General features: G+C 37.0%; 1 protein-coding gene across 1 annotated transcript; it reads right to left on the minus strand.

Moving 5' to 3' along the window:
• Positions 1-8,654: 8,654 nt before the first annotated feature.
• On the minus strand, positions 8,655-9,518 carry LOC120766597. The gene has a single exon (XM_040092202.1). It carries the CDS (start codon positions 9,516-9,518, stop codon positions 8,655-8,657), a length of 864 nt encoding a protein of 287 aa, XP_039948136.1.
• Between the last annotated feature and the right edge of the window lie 3,611 nt (positions 9,519-13,129).

Here is a 13,129-nt window from a genome sequence, read left to right on the forward strand (position 1 = left end):
TGATTTTGTTCTCCTGACACACTTTCAGCCTTATGTGAAGGAAAATTCATACAGACATATATATATATATAAAGTCGCTTACATGCAAACACAAAAATTGCTTTTGTCTTTCGGACCGATTTTCACTGCAGTTTTTGTTGTTACTTGCAAGTTGCATGCCGTAATTTTTGCAGCAATGACAGTGAAATTATTCGAACAGCGTTGAGCCAAACTAGTCACCAGCCGGCAGAAACAACTTATCAGTCATTAACTTTTACATGGATCCCCACGCCTTTACCGCATCCCCTGCATACGAGTATGTGTGCATGTGTATGCAAGTGTGGGTGCATTGGTGCACCTATTTGTTTGTTGATACACGCAATTTTCCTAATAGCAACTTCTTCATAGCTTTGTCTCATTGTTTTATTAGAGCATGTCACGTTTTCTGTAAACATTGGATTTGATTATGCTCCAGAGCCCAAAGCCCACAATTGCAACAAACGCATAACTCCTGCCGTTGCAACTAAGATATTTTTTCTTTTGAGGATAGCACAATAAACAATGCATGAACAGATCATGCACTTTACGAGGTTATAAACGCTGTCAATTGCAATTAAGTAGACCAGCAGAGGCCACACTGTAATCAGGTTTGCTGCTTGAGTCTTTCATTTTGATCACTTTATGAACTGTGCTGGTTAAACGGCGCAATAAGACAGTAAAAATATAAAGTGGGTAATAAAAGCGTTGAAACAGTTATTATAGCGCGTCGATCGAGAAATATTTTTTTGCGAAATGATTGTGGCAAATAAAAAGATTTCGTGGGAAAAACGTAAAGTCTAGGGAAATCTGCGACTTTAAGGGCGGAATAAAACAGCAATCAGTGCATAACAGATATGTAGGTATGAAATTATAAATAGATACATATAATATATTAGAGAAAATATGATTTATAGATGGAACTGGCATATGTAACTGAGACTATCACAACCTCTGAGTGAGCTTCGTACCAGGGATACAACATGCGAGTAATTCAGGAAATTACGCAATTAATTTTCAAATATTTAGTCACAAAATGTGGCCTGATTAGGCAAGACTGGCATATGCATCTATAACGCATGGCATCGAGAAAATCCAAAAATCAATCTACATCGAAAAGTATAGCAAGCGGTAAATCTCTTTTAGGAAGTGATGGTTGATGTTGTTTTCTAAAACTTTCTAATTGTGCAGACCCAGAAATGTGATAGATGCACTATGATGATATGTACTAGATCAATATTAGCTTCCGGAAACAATTCAGAACAGTGAAGTATAGCAGTCAAGTTTCCTCTGATACAAAGTTGGTATCGGGTTAATTTTTTGCGCAATATTTGATTATGATATTCACCGTAGCTGGTTTTGATTATAGCAATCTTCCAACCATTCGATCGTATCTTTTCATATCTTTAGAGTGTCTTTACACAGTTATCCAAAATCGTTTTGTGGACTTTTAGGTGTCTTCGTTCATAAATAGTCTCCATTAGTCGTCCACTAGGTTCATTGCCCACATTTCATGAACGGAATGTTTGCTGACTAATTATTGCTTCGTTTGACGCAGGGTTAGGACAGCCCTGTTCTTCTTCTTGGCAATTAAACCGTGGGTCGGTCCGGGCCGAGAATCCCAAACTTCACCAGTTGCCTCTATTATTTGCGAGATCACACCAGTTGTACATCCCAAGTGCATAAGTATTTCCATTGGATGTCTGGACGTCCATGGGTCAAATGAACTTTTCGAGAAACATCACCTTTCATGTGAACGACATGAGCTAACCAGAACATTCCTTGGATTTATATGGGATTTTTTATATACTTACATGTCACAGTAGAGCCTATACAGTGCGTGATTCCACCTTCTTCGATATTCGCTTCTAACGTAGATGGCTCCAAAGAAATTGTAGAGGATAGTTCTTTTGAATGCCTCAAGTGCTTTCTCATCTCGGTTCCTCATCGTCTATGCTTCTGGGCCGTATAATAGGACTTACAGACTGAATTTTGTGCATTGAGAGAGTGAATTATTTCCTAATTGTCGTCCGATCCTGAAGTTTCACCAGTTGGTAAGAGTTATTCTACGCTTGATCTTCATAATAATTGATGTAGGAATTTATTTTACAAAGTCATTACGTTATCAAATTTATAGCTGCCAACAGTAACGATGTAGTTCCTAAGTCGTGGGGAAGCTTTGCATGCACTTTGTCTCGCTCTCTTTGCTCAAACTGCGGTTCAGGTTAGCACAGCTATATGGAAGAAGGTGTGCGAGATAGAATCACCTTGTCCAAAACTCCGTCTGGTATCGAGCGGCTTGTAGAGAGCCTGCCGTATTTTGACGGAGTTGATGGTTGTGCTCAACGACGTTCTGCATTACAGTATGAGTTTCGCAGATATACCAAAATAAAAGAAAGCGTCGATTGGGTAGCTCCTGTCATTGCTGTCAAAAGTCGATTGCTGCCATCATTTCCAGGATTTGACGTATTGTGAAAATCTGGTTTATGGTGGATTCACACTGATATTGTGGGCTTAACACACAATGCTATCAGAAGAGCCCTATGTACAATATTAAGCAGGTTGATCCCGCAATAATTAGCGCAGAATGCGGCGTCTCCCTTCTTGTGATGGTGCAGAGCACACTCATATTCCAATCATTGGAAATGTAAAGCTTAGCAATAATGTGTGCTTTCAGGTCTTCGGCGCTGGAACTAAACAACTTAGCCGGAAACTCATTGCCTTCCACGGCTTTGCTGTTCTTAAGTTATTTTTAATTTGCATTGGTTGAGTGGCGGATCGATAATGTTGTCACTATAGATTATTGGTTTTTCATTCGGCGCAGTACTGTTTCGTCATTTAGGGAACACTTCTTACCTCCAGATTTCGAGGGTTCTCTTGGTGTCTGTAATCTAGTTTCCATTCTTGTCTTTACAAAAGCCAGCCTCGGACTTGAAACCATTTGTTAGTCGCCTTGTCCAAACAGCACTCATAAAGTTAAAATTTAGTTTTAGTAGCTAAAATATTTATCATTATCATTCCATTTCTTAAAAATTTTTGTATTTTCTTATATGGTTTCATTACCCTAATATGGGGATACTAGATAAATAGTATTTAATTTTTGGTGAACTTATCACTTTGGTCAAATGCTGCTAAAGCAGAGGACACTGAATAACATTGAATAACACACACTTATTATTACTGCCTACAAAACGAAACAACTCACTAAATATTCTTGCGTATGCAAGTAGTGAAATGTATGAGAAAGAAAGTTTAATAAGCATAGTTAAACTGCCCAATAAAAAGCAAAAGCGAGGTATGAGTCTTACAGCACCCAGTCTGTCTTTCTACTTAAGCTGAAGGCGTCAGCATTGGGAGCGTGTTATTTGCTGACATAAATACCGACCCACTGACTGAGTGCGCATGTTCTTTTTGCTAAATTGTTGGGTATCTTGTTTTACATATGCGTGAAATTTTTGTTCTATTTTGCTTTTTATTTTCTATGTTTTTGCTTGGTGTTAAGAATTTGTATTTGGTTTTAACTTGCTTTCGTTAATTTCTCACACTTACTGTATGTAAATGAATTATAATATGCTATATAAATAATATTAAGAGATGAATAACTTTTTCTTCTACTCTTTTGAATAGCTTGCGATTATTGATGACCCATTTAGTTGATTAATAATACATTAAAATATTCAACCTCGGGTAGCCTTTTATTGAGTGACTGACCGATAATAATTTAATTAACTCATCGAATTTTGAAAATATTTTGCTGCTTTTATAATGACTTTCGTTAGGAAAAAGATCTAACTGGTAATGTTGCTATACTTCTTAATCGTCCTAGGTGACATTGCCCCAGGTTGGACATAACCTTTTCTGGATTTTACGGAGCTGGTTTCCTTACTCTGTAATGAAACCCGCTTTATTTACTATTAATATTTCTTAAAAAATAAAAAAATTAAAAAGTAAAATTCAAAACAAAATATATATTCGACAGAATAATAATATTGATTTTTGCACTTTTCATTAAGAAACATGTGCACATTTTGCGTTGAAACTCAATTTCAAAGTTCAAGCATCATTTCCAGTATTCATTTTCATATAGAGTAATTGCGTTTATTTATAGTTAAGAATTACAGTTAAGTAACGGTCTCAACTGAGACTACCACTGCTACTGTGGTTTCACAGTCACATGGATTCCTTCACCATTTTTCAACATTTTTGATTGATTCGATCATCAAAGACACTCTCAGATACGCACCTAAATATACTCTATGAGCGAATTGTCTACAGTGTGTTTTATTTTAAAAATATAAATTCAAAAACTTGGTGTTTTGCTAGCTTCTAAATGTTCCGACCCACTTAATTTATCATACATCTGTTACAAACATATCAATTTAAGCTCATATCTCACAACATTTAGCGTTTACTTTCACTACCAACACGAAAGCTTACAGACGTAAACATGCCTGTATTACTACTTCTTATGTGTGTAAAGTATTATATACGTGTATACACACAACATTTGTTTACTCATGGTCTATTCATTACACACTGGTCAACAGGTGCTTCAGAGTTGGTCAACGTGATTTGGTTTGTTATTGTTTTTTTTTTGTTTTTGAAGACTCGAATGCGCTTAATCACATATACGTCTCTATGTTTGTATAGGTGTCCATGATTGGCATTTATTTCCATTAGTCTGCACATTTTTATCCATAAATATTTTAATTAAATACCTCTTGGAATTGTGAAAAGTGAAATCGAGTCAAGTCAAGTAGATGTCGCGGAGCTTTACTCCGGCATTTGCATTACAAAAGCATCTTCGGTTTAGCCACATTGTCAACTGCTTTACTAAATAGTTATTGTCGAAGTGAAATAGCATTCGCATAATTCATTATAAACAGCGGAACTTTCGAACGATTTCTTTACTGCTTTTTTTTTTGAAACAAAGGCTAGAAATTATGGCACTCAAATGTAGCTAAGCGCTTACTAGTTCAAAGCTATGCTTTCATTTTGATTTGTATCTGTGCAGTGTGTACTATATTTACATAAGCCCTTAAACTTGTTTGTTTGTTTAGCCAAATTTCACCGCAATATTTGAAATTTTAATTAGATTTTCAATGCTGCTCAAGAAATTCCAACACTTTCATTAGATGAAAGTGTGATACTGACAGCGCCGTTGCTTATTCGGTTTGACAAGCATATATGGAAATATATGCAGAGAAATTGCATAATGCTACGAATACATGTGAAATTCATAGTTCAGGTGGCTGCAGACAATCAGTAGTCAGCTTATTTAATTATCATATATTATTTTTAAGCTGCACTTTCACGATTTCCCACAGACAAAGGTTAATTATAAATATTTAAAGCTACTTTTGTTCATCGAATAATTAAAAAAATATTAATTGAAATATTACTTTCACGAAACTAGTTTCTATTCGTCATAAGAGCTGGTGAAAGTATTAAAAATATTATAATTACTCATTTGGGTACCGTTTCTTTGCTAAATATGCGCTGAATTTGCATCATTCTCCGCAGATGGCTTAGAGAATAGCGACATTTACTTAATTTTTGATTTGGATATAAACAGACCTAAAGGCGCAAAGGAATCGATTGAATGGGTTTTATAATAACATTGAAAGCAAAGCATTATACTCAGTAAAGGCTTTTCGCTAAATTTCGAAAGGTTACTGAACAGAACAGAGTCTAACAGAAAATATAAGCCGCACTTTTACGGAGGTATTCCATTTGTCAAAAAAGCTTTTTTCAACCTTTCTAGAGCTAGAAAATTGCAGTTAGTTAACTGTTTTCATTCATGTAATATTGTAATGGCTTCTTAGCCATTTGTAATTAAAAAAATTAATACTCAGTCTTGAAACTCACTCACTCGTGCCGTCAAATCCTCAAATATCACACTCAAAATATCTTCTACTAAACGTTCATCTCAAATGATCGTGAATCAAATTTTTATTTTAATTTTTAATTTTTTTTGGGGTTTTTATTCATATTTGAATGAAATGCATGCATGACAACGTGACATTAATAATTTAAATACAAATACTAATTGTACAGTTTGCTTTCTATAATATTTTGTATCATCTATTTTTTTTTTTTTGAGATTTTAGTGTGTGCTCTCAACATATTTACGAATACATCAGATATTCTTTGTTGGTTTATAGCATTTTAACATTTACAGTTCGTTTTACATTACGCTTGAAAAGGACTACTTCATTTATCTCATTTTATATATATGTATATGTTAAATATATATTTAGGTATATATGTAGATGTATTATACATATAAAGTAGACTCATTTAAATAGATAAAAATGAAATCAATAAATACTTAAATGACTATCGTTATATTTATTGTGTAGCTTGTGGATATTTATTAGTGCTCATTGATTGAGTAAATGAGCGCTTAATGAAGTAATAAGTGACTCACTCAGAAGCTGAGCGAAAGAGATAGTAGTATAGGAAGTGTGCGCAAGAGTAAAAGTGTAAGAAAATTTGAAATTTAGTAGTGAGAGCAGCTTGAAACGAAGTAGAGCAAGAGAGGTAGTATATAGCAGTTATAGTCAATATAATTTTTAAGTAGTGAGTGCTGGTTAGTAGAAGAAAAGATATGAGAATAAGATTTATGAAATTAGGAAAATGAAGTTTGAGTATATTCGAGAAATGTAACGAAAGAGGCTGAGTGGCCTGAGCGTTTAAATGTAAAGATTGGTGGTAGAAGTGGAAGAAGATAATATAAATGAATATGGTTAAAAGTTTTGTATAGTTTTTCGGTAGTATGAAGGAACACATAGCGAAAGAGTTTGAGTGAGATATAAGTTGAGTGTTAGAAAATGGGAAGAAATGTGAAAATGTGAGGGGGCAGTTTAGTTCGAAACCTATGGCAAGTTATGGCGATTTTGATCGAAACTATGAACTCCTTTATAATGTATAGCAGTCAAAGCAGAAGTATAGGAACGTGAAGTGAAAAAAAAGAAATCCAGAGTTTTAGAATATTGAGTTGAGTTTGTGCATAGGATTATGAAATTAGATGTAGTACTTAAAGCATATTGAGTATTTCTATTTCAAGTATTTGTATTATAGAGTTAAAAAAGAAATGGATTTTTCATTCCAAACTCACGCATTTTATAAGTATGTTTGTATGTTTATACGTAAGACTAGAATTTTAACTGAAAATTTAGAATTATAATTAATAAAATTATATGTAGAGATTGTACATAGATTTGTAAGAGTGAGAGCTAAAGTAAGAATAGTAAAGCGATTTGTACAAGAGAAAGCTATAGATATATTACGAAGTATTAAAGCGTAGCTTAAGTGTGGCAAGAACAGTCTCAGATAGTAGTTTTAAAGGATAGCATGACAGAGCCTCTATGGAGGCGAGAGAAAAATAAGTGAGTGAGAATTGAGTAAGTATCGAATATGAGTTCTCAGTTGTGTGTGCGTTGCAGTAATGAGCGAAGAGGTGCAGTAGTCAATGTTCGTTTGAGAAGTGAGCTTAGCTGAAAGTGCGTTAAGTGAGAGTATATTAGATATGAAGAATGGAAATGAAGAAAGTGTTGGAAAAATATGAAAGTTAAAGTGTTAAAGTACGTGTGATTCTAGTAAATAGAAGTTGCGTTGCAAGCTTACTGGGGTTGCCAGTACTCGAGCCTTAAGAATTTGAGCTGCAAGTGAAAGAAAGGTGAAGTTAAAAACAGTTAGTCGCACTTAGTGAGCTATAATGTGTAGTAAGTGCGTGTTAATGTGTAGCTAGTAAGTATTCGCTGCCGCAGGTGTTAAGCTAGTTGATCTGCTGCTCGCCGTCTTGCCAGCCAATCAGCACAGGTCAGCGCACAAAGAGCCGCCGCGCAAACAACCTAAACGCTAAAAGCAACTCCCTTTAAGCACTGCTAAGTGTTAGTTATGCCTGCTGTGCAAAAAGGGTGAAAAATTTTATAAATATATTAAGGTACCGACTTCGTCTCTCATTTTGTCTGCTAATTTTTACATAATCTTAAACAGTTTGTGATTTAGCTTTAGCTTAAAAGAAAAATTACTAAAACAAAATAAATAAATTATTTTGTAGATTAAATATGTATAAAAATATGTAATTAATTTAAGTTAGAAAATGCACACACGTAGTTTTTTAGGGTTTCAATAAACTCTTTTATATATATGCTTTTCCTTAGAGTATTTATGTATTCGTTGTTTTCATATCTTTAAATAATTTTTTCAATATATTTACTTCGTGTATCCACTGATCCAAAAGGTCAAGGCTACGAGTCGTTTCGATTTTGTATCTTTTTAATGGAAGTAATAGTATGTAATAAATTAAATAAATTAATTAGCAAATAAATTAATATAATTAAGATTTGTTTTGTTAAATTTTGTGTCTTGTGGCTTTCGTTCTCGTTGTGTCTAGTTGGGCATCGATCTTGGCAGCTGCGCTTTTCCCAACGATCGCATGCGTACACGCCGAAAGTTTAGAGCGGCTTTTTCAAATCTTTTTTGCTGCTTGCTGCCAATCGTATTGCCTGTCCACTGGTCCGAATTTCGTGCTAATCGTTGATGTGTTTGTCGTTGGGATTTTAAACTCCAAATTATTCCCCTGCCAAATGTCATTGTAAAGTCCCTTACTCCTCCCCTTAACTACAAACAACTTATGCTTGTGGCTTTTGGGCAGCATAAGCCAAGTCTTGTGCATCGAGTGAGCGTCCCCAGCCACCATGGCCGGAGCTGCCGTATGAGCCAGACGAACCGGCGTCGGCGCTGTAGCCGCTGCCGTACGAATCGTGACTGACGGAGTGAGATGCGCTGTGATGTGGGTGGGCGACCACTTCGTAGGTGACATGTTTCTCTTGAGACAGCAGTTTCTTCAGACCAATCACAGCGGACAGCACCAAGGCGATTTTACCGATGAGCAGAGCCTTGCCGGCGATTAAAGCGATTGCGCCCAACAAGAGTGGCAACAGGGCGGCGGCTTTCAATGCGACCAAAGCAAGAATGGGGCCCAAAATTTTAGCAGCCTTCTTCTTCTTGCCACGGCTCTCTTCGGGTGCGTTGGGATCGTCATTACCTCCGAACAATGATTCGGATACATCTTCGAGCGCACGTCCAGTAGAGCTGACCGCTTGAACAATATCCGCACCCTTCAATTCGACCTTAATGGTGTGGGTATTTAAGAAGCTTGAAATGCGGTTGAGTGCCAACGACTCGAATGATTCGTCGCCAGAGATGGAGCGTGCAGCTTCGGTGGCAGGCGCATCGGGCGAACGCACCACCGTCACACCTTCGGTCAGCGAGAACTGCTCGCGAGCGGAGAGCACTTTGTCGACGAAATTGAAGAGCTTATATTTGACACAAGACACCGAATCCTTTCGCAAGCAATCGCTGTAGATGCTATCCATAATGTCATTGTCCCCGCTAACTGCATTGCGCGCATGACCGCGTGTCTCCTCGGCGGGAAGTGCGGCAGCAACTGTGATCAAACACAAGACACCGATAACTGCTTTAATTTGTGACATTTTTGCAAACACTTTTGTTTTATTTGTTTATGTTTTTAAGTCCTTTTTGACTTTTTTGCGTAACTTTTGGCTTTCGATTTTTCGAAACTCTGAACTTAACCTTTGAACTTGCACACTTTTCGTTGAATGCACTTTCTCTTTTAACTCCAATTCTTTTTTTGGTTCGTAATAAACTAAACGATATTAATCAATCCACACACAACAATAACGGGATCGTACGAAAAAAGCGCACCGCTCTACCACTTATGTCGTTGCTCGGGTTGTGTTGCCGTTTAGACGTGAAAGGATGAAATGATACAATTTTCCAATAGTCTCAACAATTTATATAGCGTCTACACTCTTCTTCAGCGACGCCAGCTGCGCGCGCCAAGCCATTGCCAGTCGCACATGGCAGACGCAGCCACAAAAGGCGCAGCAGCAGCAGAAACAAGGCAGTAAGAGTGAGCGCCTGCCCCATACCAGCAACACCAAAGCAGTCGAACAGCCAAACAACCGCAACGGTAGCGTAAGCACATACTCTCCATATGGCAACAGCGAAATAACAAAGCTGCCAGCAGCCAAATACTCGTAGTATTTGCCCATTATAGCATTTCGCATTTCTTTTTGCTGCCGCTGGCTTGTTGTTGCTGCCATCGGCTTCGGCTGTTGTTGCAGAGGTTGTGCTGCTGTTGCTCTTTTCTCTGCCGACACAAGCATTGTCAGTGTCAAAGTGCTAGCGGTAGTGACAGCGTTGGCAACAGCAACAACAACAGTGGCGGAGGTATTGCCAAAGCGAATGAAGACTGGTTCTGCAGGTTTCGCGCTTCAGTCTTTCGTCTTGGACTTAAACGCAGCTTCGCTTGCTGCATACGGTTTATTTTCAGCTGAAGTAAATTTAGTTCGTACATATAGCTATGCACGTTGTTATGTATGCATGCGGGTATGTACGTTCTCCAGCTGTGTGAGCTATCAGCCAAACAATGCCAAAAATTAAAATCACAACAGCAGCAGTGGCAACACTCGTACGCACTTTATGCGACGATGAAAAGTTGTTAGGTGTGAAAAAGTCGGTAGAAACCATTAGTGGCTCGCACCGAGAAAATTGTGTTGGAAAATTATTAAAAAGCGCATAAAAATTAAGCCAAAATAACAATTAACATTTCTTGCACACTGTTGCGAGCGTTAGGTCAACTTGCCGCAACGAAGAGTGGTCTAGCGGCAGAAGCGTGCAGCTGGCAAGTTCGAAAGCCAACTTTGTGGAGTTTTTGAAATATTTTATTATAGTTAAAATTTTATGTGGCATATTGTTTGCCATTTACTCATAAAAAATGAAAAGCTATTTCGTTACGTACTCGCTGAACGTCCGAACATAGCATGGAAAGACGTGAAAATTTGCACAGTTTTTCGTTTATTCCTGCAGAAGGTCATTACGGAGGCCTTTCTTGCAAAATCTCCCTCGATTTTGCAATTTTATGCGATGAAATAAATCTAAATTCAAGAATTTGAAATTCAAATTTGTTTGCCGAAAAATGTCAAAATCTATTCGTGTTGATGTTTTGTATTTAGTAATTGGGTATTGTTGATAATATTAAATATTAATTCAAGGGGTTAAATTCGATCGAAGCCGCGGGGAAATCTGGTGTAGACGGGTATCGCCCGAAGGTGGAATTTTTACCTTCAACGACACTCTTTTCTCATATTGTAAAATGGGTTCAAAATATGTCCTTGATATATTTTAGTTGTTAATTCTGTCTATTAGCATGTTTGATAATCTGTGATAAGGGTTCTTGCACATAATCTTGGCGTCTATCAGCTCTCTCGGAAATTTAATTTCAGGTCGCTTTTAATGACTCTACCAGTTCCGTAGCCAGCGAATGCCACTTTTGGTAATCTCATAACCCATTTGGTTTCTCGAAGTTCCTTCACAGTTAATATCAAATCTGTTAACAAGTAAGAGACTAAACTGTCTAGATAAACGAGCTGGAACGTTGCAACAGAAAGAAACTGCGACCTGTTAAATGTTTCTAAATATATACAGAGCTTTTAATCAATATTTTAATTTTATATGCATATATTTTGTAGCTTTCTGCATATTCTGAAATTGCGTAACCAATGATATCAGCTAACAACTGTTGCCGATCCTTAATTCAAACAACATTTTAATTATGCTTATAATTATTTAAGGACAATTTCTGGATTCAAAATGTTCTCGACTTATTTGGTGAGCTATTTCTAAAAATATCTGAAAAATTCTGTATTGCAAAACTTAACCAAGTCATCAAAGACCTCGCTTGGATGCAATTCCTTTGACAACTATCGGTATATCTTACTATTCATTAATCTATTTCAAATATTCATAGTGGAATGCGAAATCCAACGTTGGAGCTTGAACAAAGTAGGCTATTTTGCTTATTGGGAATAAATATAGGTAAATATATACGCGCATGCGCGCTATTGCTTTCGCTGTGTGCACTATGAGTGGTAAATGCGACTCTTTCCATTTGCGGTTAACTCGAACGGGTGCGAGCAAATATGCTTGTAGAGTGTTTGGTAGCTGCTGTCCGGGGCTGACGGCCATAAGACGTAAGCCACTCCAACGTGCAACATTCAACAAGTTCATGTAACATTGTCAACTTGCGGTGACACTGACGCGTTTATAAATTTGCCTACAAATAAAAAAACAAGCTATGGATTTATTATCGGCACACCTAGGCGTATTAGAGTTGTTTTGAACACACTTGCTGTTATTGCTACTTTTATGGTTAACCAATATTTGAGTTTGCTTTGTGGTTTTCTACCAAAGTTAGAGTGTGGCGTGTAAAGGCCTATGCGCTTCAGTGGCATCTTTCACTCTTTATTTCATTTTCCTAACACTTCTTCGAAGATATTTTCATTAATTTTCAGTGCATTTACATACGTCAACGCCGTGTCTGGCATCTAACTGCGGTTGGCACTTAGTGCGGTACCTCTGAGCTCACCCGTGTATTTGCAATATCCGCCCGTATGCTTAGCTGACGATTTCCACATCCGCCCGCTTGGCACTTTGCCTGCTTGCGTGTTGCCGGCTTGCCGCCACGGTCAGTTAGTTCAGCAAATAAAAAGCTTTTAACTGTGGTCTTAAGTTTTTGTGGCGGCAATCCAAAATTGCCATTTATTTGTGTCTTGTCTGTGTGGCAACGACTCTGATGCATGCAACGCCGATGCTGCCTCTTTTTCATGGCCCTTGATCCATGAACAATAACTTAATTTGCAGACATTTTCCATAATTAATATTTTGAGTTGGCTTTGCCATTTCTCTTCTGGTCATAAATTCGCCGAAGTTGAAGCGTTAAAGATGCAACGAAACAGTTAAATATGCTATTATTCATCTCCATACATATCAACATATAAACACATACTATATAAATATAAAATTATCATACTTTCATTTCTAAATTATGACAAGGTGTAACCAAAGGCAAAGTATTTAGTGATAGTAGAAATGTGCAAGATGATCCATTATATACATACGTATGTAGGTATCTGTGTATTTTCGTTTGAATGAATCTCCGTTTAGAGAGCTGGGAGACTAGACAAAGCAGAATTCCTTGGACTTATCGGTGGTATGACAATCTAATTGATACCGTTTTTAA

The sequence above is a fragment of the Bactrocera tryoni genome, chromosome 1, assembly GCF_016617805.1.
Source record: "Bactrocera tryoni isolate S06 chromosome 1, CSIRO_BtryS06_freeze2, whole genome shotgun sequence".
In the NCBI taxonomy this organism is placed as follows: domain Eukaryota; kingdom Metazoa; phylum Arthropoda; class Insecta; order Diptera; family Tephritidae; genus Bactrocera; species Bactrocera tryoni.

What these genes read in the sequence shown, in the direction of transcription:
- LOC120766597 (XM_040092202.1), bottom strand. Translation starts at nt 9,518, where the DNA reads ATGTCACAAATTAAAGCAGTTATCGGTGTCTTGTGTTTGATCACAGTT.